This window comes from Priapulus caudatus, unplaced genomic scaffold, assembly GCF_000485595.1.
Source record: "Priapulus caudatus unplaced genomic scaffold, Priapulus_caudatus-5.0.1 Scaffold73, whole genome shotgun sequence".
NCBI lineage: Eukaryota > Metazoa > Priapulida > Priapulimorpha > Priapulimorphida > Priapulidae > Priapulus > Priapulus caudatus.
The window spans coordinates 633,374-643,053 of record NW_014577134.1 but is presented as its reverse complement, the minus strand read 5'-3'; the positions used below and the strand labels follow the sequence as shown (position 1 = coordinate 643,053).

The 9,680-nt window shown below is 45.0% G+C and overlaps 1 protein-coding gene and 1 long non-coding RNA gene across 6 annotated transcripts in view; one reads left to right on the top strand and one right to left on the bottom strand.

The window, feature by feature from the left end:
• Positions 1-9,680, top strand: part of LOC106821438 (ecotropic viral integration site 5 ortholog-like) — a 74,125-nt gene that overhangs the window by 1,521 nt on the left and 62,924 nt on the right. The window contains exons 1-4 of one of the 5 annotated variants that reach the window (XM_014826240.1): positions 2,016-2,026; positions 3,304-3,804; positions 5,041-5,112; positions 6,278-6,390. In XM_014826240.1, coding sequence (XP_014681726.1) covers positions 3,793-3,804; positions 5,041-5,112; positions 6,278-6,390 — 197 coding nt within the window. In that variant the 5' untranslated portion in view covers positions 2,016-2,026; positions 3,304-3,792. Of the gene's footprint in view, positions 1-2,015; positions 2,027-2,890; positions 2,983-3,023; positions 3,123-3,256; positions 3,805-5,040; positions 5,113-6,277; positions 6,391-9,680 lie in introns of those variants that run through there. The other 4 variants (XM_014826236.1, XM_014826237.1, XM_014826238.1 and 1 more) reach the window with 4 other exon arrangements.
• Positions 3,247-9,680, bottom strand: part of LOC106821439 — a 14,674-nt gene continuing 8,240 nt past the window's right edge. Inside the window, exon 3 of the long non-coding RNA XR_001395733.1 lies at positions 3,247-3,257. This is a non-coding gene — a long non-coding RNA (uncharacterized LOC106821439). The remainder of the gene's footprint in view (positions 3,258-9,680) is intronic.

Sequence of the window (9,680 nt, the reverse complement as noted above, 5' to 3'; positions counted from 1 at the left end):
GAGGAGGAAGACCGCACGTGCGACCATTCATGTATCATTATGACGCGTGTCCGAATAGAACTGGTTCCAGGTGTGGTCAGGTGCACCACGTTGTTCCCGTTTTCGTAAGCCGTTCCTGTATTTGCTGAGGGAGTGTTCGATAGCACCATGAACATATCTAGACAGACTATACAATTTTACATAGGCATGTTCGTGGCAGCACCCACGCGTTCGCGGGTGTGACACTAGCTGCCCGAGGGGAAAGCATAACAACCATGCATGTAGTACACGCAGTCTCTAAAACATCCACCGTTCCGCTAATCCGTGGCATTAGCAGACATTTGGTTGTACGCGTGGTTTCATACGCGTATTTTTTTGTGGCCTATACACCTCAAATTCCTGAGTTTATAGGTTTATTGTTATATACTGTAGCGAACACCCACTCCCTCTTTTCCAAGTTCGTTGAATGGTCCATTTCTCACAACAAAATGCTGTTGAGCGTAATAATCTAAGACGTCGGTCGTTGTTATGCGAAGGATACTGTACTCGATAGTCCGGTAGCTATGGCGACGATGACGTACGCAAAACCTCTACTTTGAATCATTACTGATATTTAACACGATTCTAAAAAGGTGGTAATGAGCAATTTAATTTTGTGCACTCGCGTACGTACCTGCGGAGTTAATGGTAGCTGTAGTGAAGCTCTAGAACTATAGCCCTTCGCTCCGCCGCAGGGCTATTCAACTATGTTGAAAATTGGCAACGAAACTGCTCCCACGAGAAACGGCCCACAGAACGCAAAATGATCGGGCTTATTTATCTACATTGACCTGTAATCCGCCTGTGGCGGAACGAAGGGCTATAGTTCTAGAGCCATAGTGAAGCGACACTATAGAATAAGCGTGGCATAGCCGATGAAGGCAGCAAGTTGTAGACAATGGAAACTCCTCGATGTTAGTCAATGTTAATATATTTATTTGGTACGGGATAGCGCATGCCAGGCAGCAGCATTTGCACTCGTGTTACAGTTAATGCAAGTCTAGCTTAGTGTAATAATTTGCCACGTTTGTAATTAAAATTTCTGGTGCGTACGTACGTTATCCGTTATAGAGCAATAAGTTTTGTTCTAATGATAGGAGAGTTCAGTGTGTACTTTTCTAATACAATGAAATTCCCGTAGGTAAACTGGATATCGGTGTGCTTGTTTCATTAAATGCTCTGTCTTCTTGTCTTGTTCATATATACTAGTATTCATGCGGCTTACGTACCGAGACATCATTGGTAGCTGAATTATTAAAACAATAAATCACTAAGAAAATAATTGCCAGTTTCCTGTTTGACAACCACGTATAGGTACTTTTATATTAACTCTGCTAATGATGGTAGAGATTTCACAGACAATGGCGTTACTGCTACACCACCTTGAACTGACATCGCTATCTACTTCCGTATATTATTCCTCGGAGGCGTTGACACCATTGGATCTGTTGCATGCCATTAATTATTTATGAGCTGCCTAAAACTAAACCTTCAGGGCGTTACTGGTAATGTTGTTGTATGTGCCGTTGTTATATTTGTCTTCATTGTTGTAGTTGCTTCCACCTAACAGCAAAATGTTAGAAAAATGCGCAATGCAAGGCGTACTAAACATTCACTGCTGCTGTCAACGAATGTTGACTGAAACAGCGTCTTTTATTTATTATTGAATTTTTTCAAGATGATTCCGTAAAAGCGTCGCGCGATGGCGCGACCTCGCCAGGCGGATTGTCGTGGAACCTAGCGGGTGGTGTGACTGTAAGAAGAGATCATGATGAAATAGCTTTCGAAATCGCGTGCTGTAGAAGTTCAGATTGTGTGCTGTGTTTGTTTCGGTTTCTGACATTTACCTGACTCGGGCTAGCTTGGAGATTTGTTTTCCGTTGATTGATTGACTATATAACTGTAATTCTGGGCATGCTGCATTAAAGTCAAATATCACGCAATAAATATATAGCAATTTTGAAACCAGTTGATTAGGTAATATAATGAATCTATAATATAGATCTATGTGTTTAGATATATGTGTATAATCTATATTGTACACTCCTGATAATATCGTGGCGATATAATATATCATCTGCGCCCTCTTGCTCGCACGCAGACACACGTGCGCGTGCGACTTCTATCTTTCTCACCATATCTCTCTGTGTCACTCTGGTTCCCATGCCGTTCGCTAATAGCTCTGTTTAGTGGCCAGAGCTCAGCCCATTATATTAGGTCTAATGCTAGTAAGGAACACGGTGATAGATTTCTACGAGCCGCTGCTCGTGGCAATAAAACCACGCACGCTCTGACAGCGCGGCGCACTCGCATTTCGATCAATGAATAACTGAGCTGCTGATGGACGTTACGACCGCATTGTCTGTCTCGCAAATTAAACTCGTTCGGGTTTGCTGTCGAACAATTTAATTTCAACTCAACTTTCGGCAGTTACCCAATAACCTTATGGCCTAGATAGAGAGACATTTGCAGTCTTAAGAAGCTCGTGGCAGGCACATCTTTGTGACAGTCACACCGACAGCTAGACGGCTGCCACGCTGCTGTGGTTTACCTTGCGTGAACAGACATGCGGTTGTTGGCGCGGTCCAGTTCGCACCGGTGCGATAAATGGAATCATTGTTTGGCACGGAAACAAAGAAGACTGACATAAGAAGTGTGTTTTTATCTCAATTAGTCGAACAACGGGTGCGTCAAACATAGCAAACATAGCCTCAGTTGTGAGTGCAGGACAATGCTTTCCGAGACTGACGCTCGCAGTGTTCGCTATGCGGCGCTCAGGTAGCTCGTGCTACGTGTGGTGGTGGTCTATACGAGATCATCGCGTGTGTGTTGATGTTTGTATGCAAACTCCTCAGCATCACTTTCTGATGTGCTGCTGCCCGGTTAACAAGCTAACATCGTGAGGTGTTCCCGAACAGAGGGAAGGATTGCATGTATGCTTGTCTAGAGGCGAAGAGTGCAAACGTAAATGCACTATTTCTACATCACGCCCTGCATGCAGCGAATGACATCCAGGAATCTCTTAAGTGATTCTATAAATGTGGATACATCTGGGTCCGCACCAATTCAAGAAGATGCAACAATTTGCACCAATTCAAATAGATGTACTTAATATCGTTCCTGAACGATTCTAGTTTACTTCGCTAAAGCTCGTGGTTTAGTAGCTTTTACAGTGCATGGAGTAACCTAAGAAGGAATTAATGGTGATTTAATGAAGCGCCATGGTTTGTTTTTGCAGGCTGTAGCTGCATGAGTTAGAAAAGCCATCTGCACTAGTGAGACCAGACTGTGATATTCCTCAGCGCAAACCCCCTCAGGAGTTGCATCTGCCGGTACTTGCCACCTAGACTGCACGCCCTGTCTGGCTGTAAGAAGATCCAGATGCAGAATTCCACTGACGTCTCCGAAGATGCTTGGAGCGCGCATTAATAAGGTGGTCGGTAAACTGACACACTGACTGGACTCCTGCTCGCCTGGGATGAGAAACCGAAGATAAAACACGATTCGCGAATCTCATCTTCAATTGATTGCGTCTCGTGTGGTCTAATTGCCAATAAGGCGGTGGACATCGCATGTACTGACGCCTAGTATACAGACGTAACTCCTTCTGTCACCGTCTCAAAGTAGAGGTTAAAGTGCGAGCAACAGGAGACGAAGTTGATCGCGCACCTCTGCTGGGAATTGGTTCGTGAGTGAGTGTGTAGATGCAGCTGTCACAGGCTACAGAAGCAACCTGACTCTGGCGTCACCTGAAAAGTACTACCTGGTCTCGGGATGTTTGCAATGGTAAGTTAGTTTTTGCTCCGCTAGTTTCTCGTAAAGGCCCCCGCACACGGTGAGATTCGTGCTGAGCACGGAACGCAAGTTTCGTGCTCAGCACGAATCTCACTGTGTGCGGGGTCGATTTATGTGAGTTTTCGGTCTCGCGAAGCGACGAGGAAAATATCTGTTGTGTTTGATAATTTTGGTCTAGCGAGGCTGAAAACTCAGCATGTGTGGGGATGTGAGATTTCTGCTGAGCACGAAACTCACGATCCGTGCTCAGCACGAATCTCACCGTGTGCGGGGGCCTTTAAGCTCCCTTATTGTGAAAAACGATCACTGAACTGTTATGTGATAGGCATGCCTACGTGAGGTATTTATTATTAGCTCTTTGTGTTATGCGGCAAAGACTCGACTTCGTTCGGAGATATCTAGTTTTTGCCCGTTCAAATAATGTTACGTCTAGTCATTGCTCATCCGTTGAAAAATGACTAGCTGGTGGTGTCCTGGTCAAATATTATTGTCGGTTTATCAACCGAAGTTAAATATGCAAGGGAGATATTATATCTAAAAATTGCGTGAGCGTTATTTGCTTGCACCGAAAAGTACAATTACGTGTGTACGACCGTGTTCAAACTAGACCGTCGATTATATTTTTAACGGAGCCCCGTATAGGATCAAGTGGAGACAGTAATAGAATACGCGACACGATTTTTTTACCAAACTTATTAGGCTATTGTAATTCAGTCATGTTAGCCTCGGCTTCTCCTGCGATCTCTGATGTTTACCCTGTCAACATCGAACCTTTGGAAGTTGGCATCGCGTCGTGGCGTATCGCCTTACCTGTCTCGCGTGTATGCTCTGCCAAGCCCTTGCGTCGTTCTCTGCTCTCGGCTAGTTGCGCACATACACCTTACACGTATGGACTATGGAACAGAACGCACGCTATTGCGCATTCAGTTTGGAGCACAGTCAGTGCTCAGTCGTTAGCGAAGATTTACTGACATATGCATCGCCGGTTCGCGTGCGCTAGCAGTCCTCGCCCACGCGCCGAGAGAGTAGCCTTCAAACCGAGAGAATATTTAGCATAAGAGAGCAGCCTCCCACGGCACCGGCCGTGGCAGGATGGCGTCTCTATCCGAGGAGCCCCTCCCGGAGGCCCGAGGAGGCTGGAGGAGGCCCTCCCTCAGGGATATCTGGATGAACATTACGCGACAGGATCCAGACAGGGCCTCGGTCATGTCCTATTTTCTGCTGCAGACGCAAGGCGGAGAAGGAGAGACGAGCGAGAAGCCAACGTCCCTCGCTGATAGCTGCACCAACAACAATAAGGTATGGGGCTCACACGCACGCGCGCTGCGCCCGTGTGTCTCCGTGTCCCGAGTGTGTCTCATTTCGTCTACTCCCATTTCGTCTAATCTCAGACTGGTTAATAACGGCATTTCGGCTACTTCTCATTTCGTCTACTCCCATTTCGTCTAGATCTCAGACTGGTTAATAGTGCCGTTTCGTCTACTTTTATCTACGTAGTCAGTTTTTGGTCTACTCTTTGTATATTGGTACTGTGGTATATTCTATATTTCTGTGGTGTGCTCTTGGTATATTTGGATCTACTTTGCCAGATTAACACAGAATAACACAATTCAAACATTGATTACATCAGAAGTAGATAATAGGGATTACTAATTCCCTATTATCTACTTCTGATTACATCTCCCAGCCACCGGCTTAAGGATGACTCGAAATGTCACGCGGAATACGACAAGTGTGTTGCGGAAGTGCGAGCGTGCGGGTACCACTGATGTTGTCCATCAAAAAATCAAAATGATCAATACACCATACGCTCTTGCGCTGCACACAATAGTAGAAAAGATGTTAGGTTTCACGATATTCAGTTGTTAATATTTGAAAAAAGAATAATATACACTAGTGCGTTCATCTTTATAGATTCTATAAAAATGAAAGCGCTAGTGTACATGTATAACGGAATGTCGGATTCTTCTTTTTTCATATATATATATATATATATATATATATATATATATATATATATATATTACTAAGAGCTAATAATATAGAGGTATTATTAGCTCTTGATATTACATATACAATGAATATATATATAATAATATATATATATATATATTGCTGCACGTATATACGTCCGCAACACACCTCCCGCATGTCGCATTACTGGGATATCTTGATTGATTTTGATTTTGATTTTATTGAGTGTACCGTATTCATATTGTGTATATCGTACAGACAGGTCTAAAGACGTTTTTGGCCGATCGTTATACATACTCGCCTCTTTATATCAAAGTACAAGTGTTGCACAATTGTCCATGATATGATGTGTGAGGGGTATAAGGTAAAAAAAATTATCGATGGGGAAGGCTATGGGTCTGGTCAGCGTAGACTGCACGCGTACATGTGTGGCCGCTCGGTGTTATGTCATACACGCGCAGTGTCCGCTCATCGGTGGGTCGTCTTTCAGGAGGAGATTCCGGCGTTGGCTGGCGCACAGGCCGCAGGAGACTGCGCCGTCGTCGTCGATCCTATCAGCCCGGAAGCCGAGCAGCTTCTTACAAAGCTCAATAAAGCTAACAGGTAAGATCTTCCTCCCCAGCTTCCCTCACGAGAGTGTCTGTGAGTGTGAGGGAGTTGCGGGCTAGCTCGCTGGAGCGTCGCCAGAACGTCGCTTGGCACTCTTTAATGATTTTGCACTACGCGGCGCGCAGGGAACGGCCCTATATTTACAAACGCTTTGTGTGTGTGGGTGCGTGTGTCTGTCCGTGTGTTTGTGTTCACAAGTTGTTAGCGCGTTGACTAGCATGGCACCAGTTCACCCAGCCTTAAGCAGCATACGGCCCCTGTCTCGACCCAGCTGCAGATCACGGTTGCGACCTTGTTTTACAGCAATTTCTCTCTCGTTAGCCATGTGGGTTAATCGCTGAAGGGCAAGGGAATCTGTTACGCAGATTCGGCTGCGTAAGAGAGCAGCGGTTCAGTGAACCCCGGGTTCGATCTAGCTGCAGCGTAGCTGCTGCTGCCGCGCTGTAAGCATGGCTGCACTGTAGCTGTGGTTGTAGTGTAACCATGGCCACAGTGTAGCTGCTGCTGCCGCGCTGTAAGCATGGCTGCACTGTAGCTGTGGTTGTAGTGTAACCATGGCCACAGTGTAGCTGCTGCTGCCGCGCTGTAAGCATGGCTGCACTGTAGCTGTGGTTGTAGTGTAACCATGGCCACAGTGTAGCTGCTGCTGCCGCGCTGTAAGCATGGCTGCACTGTAGCTGACCCGGTGGACTTTGCCGGCCATCATTGGATTTGACCTCTCACGTCCTCAGCAAGGTCAAATCTGACTTCCGCTCCACATCTTTAATCATAAACATCAATGGTTATATACTAACTATGCTAGAACTTTCCATGCTTTTCTCATAAAAATGCACAATTGTTGTGGTTATCTGCTGCACTAGAAGTTTAGAATCGAGTACAACATGTATTGAACCGCTGTTAGCGAGAGCATTGTGCTTATTTGCATAGAGGGAGCTGATCAATATTATTGGCTGGGAAACCCAGCAGACGGCGCGGGGCGCGCGGGCGCCGCCCCCGCGCGCCCGCCTGCCCCGCCGGCCGCCGCCGCCCGCCCCCGCCGCCCCCCGCGGCCGGCGGCCGCCCCCCGCCCCCCTCCCGCCGCCCCCGCCCCGGGCTATGAAGGCATTAAAGGCATACATACGACATTGATTAATACAATTGACCGAAATGCTACAGTAACTGGTCACTTCTGTATTAATTAAGGCTACATTACGCTTATAGTCAAACGCGTATTAGTTTGCAATATCACCTGCTAAATTACTAAGAAATGGCAGACATGCCAACCCATTACGATTTGGGCGTAATTATTACGAATTTTGTGTTTAAATTTACGCCATTACGGCCTATAGTCATCCTTATTACGACTTTTAGTAAATTTCAATAAATTTTAAATTTTAAGTAAAAAAAAAATAATAAAACTTTTTTTAATTTCTTAAATAAATTTCTCAGTGATGTAGACACTGACAGAGGTTTCTGTGTGTGTTTGTGTTAACAGAGAACGAGATCTGTTTGAATGTTTTTGTGAACAGTTATTCTAGTCAGTGTCACTTAAATTGGATCAGGCAGAGAACTGTGAATACTTGTGAAGAGTTTTGTAGTAACGATTACACTGTACATTGTATGTCATTATTCTCCAGCAGGACTTTGTCAATTATTTCGTCAGCAGATCTAGAGAACTGACACATTTTTGTGAAAGTGTTTTGTAAGTACATGTATAGTCATTTTTTTGTTTAGGCAAGATCTGAGATATTTTGTGTCACTATGTAAATCACTCTTGAGTGCAATAGAAAGATAAACATAATCAGGGCTATCCTGATCGCATTAATGTTGCCTATGATTGTGCGGTGTTAATGCAGCAAAGTTTACCTGTAATAAAATCTTAGTTCTGCCGTTTGATAAATCTCTGAAATATTCTGATTTTCCCCACCTAATTTCAGGGCAGAAAAAACCATCAATTTTGCGCTAATTTAGAATCATGCTGAAATCCACAGAATGGCTCCAGAATGCACACACAGAGAATCTAAGTTTCAAAAATTTCTTGGGAGCGGCCTAAACCCCCTCAATGGAGGGGGCACACCTGCGGCCGTTTGTCAAACCAGGAATTTAGAATCATTACTCTTTGGCTTCATTGAAGTTGCATGATCTGAGAAATGTCTAATTGAAATCCGTAAAATCTGGTAATCTGGCGCCAACGCTATAATGGTTCCAAGCAAAATAGCCTCGAATTCGGTTAGCAACGTCAACATTTGCTACGGGTGTTTAGGGCAATAATGTTGTCCTGGTGCTTATAACACGACTAATGAGCTAGTAATGTATGCTCTGTGTATTCTCGTAATTGAGGCACAAGTAAATACCGTGGTGCTAATGAACAGGTACCCACATGTCTCTCATTTCAAGGCACCAGATGTGTATCGTTGACCAATATACGTAAAATACGCGTAGTGCCGTCTGCTTTCCATGTTTAGTCTGTGCGTGGTTAGTCCGCAATCGCTCCCATAGCGTTGGCGCCCCAACACCAGCCTATATTTCATTGATTACGATCGTCGCGTGAATTCGTACGTGGATTCCACGTTCATTAACAACATCAGAGCTACTGTTAGCGTATACAGATAGCTGGTAGCTGTAGCTATGCGCTAGCATCTGCGTACGGCCGACGCGAAAATGCATGCGTGGGCGTGCGTGCGTTTTGTGGCATGGCGTGCGAAAATGTCCGGTGGACTAAAATCTGTATCACACCCGTTTTCGAAGTATGGCGGTTCGAAACTGTAAACAAGTCACGTCAACTGATCCCTTTATCTACTCGCTGGTATTCATTGAACAACTCTGATTGGCTGATGAATTGTAAAAATCCGGGCGATTGTTACGCCGTCGCGGACACAAGCCAGGCACGATCATCGCGATGCATCGGCGATAATATCAAACGTTTTGATCTGTGCGAGCATGGCCGATCATCGGCGGCAGGCGATTGAGTGGACACACCATGCGATTTTCACGCCGATGCCATCGGCGATGGCATCCGCCTGTGTGTCGCCCTTAAGAGTAACTGTACTTATTAACTACACAAGTGCCCAGTTACTCTGCATTTCGTTAAAATTGCATAATGGTCGATGGGCCTATTTTGCCTTTAACTGCAGTATATCACACAGGCACTTGGAACGTTTCAATAAAATATAATGCTAAATAAATACGAAATCTATTTACTACCAAAGTCTTAATGTTTCTCTACTCTCTTTCACCTATTATTGCCGACAAATTCTTGCAAATGCCGTCCAAATGCTCATCAGCAACAAACGCTGGCTGCCGCC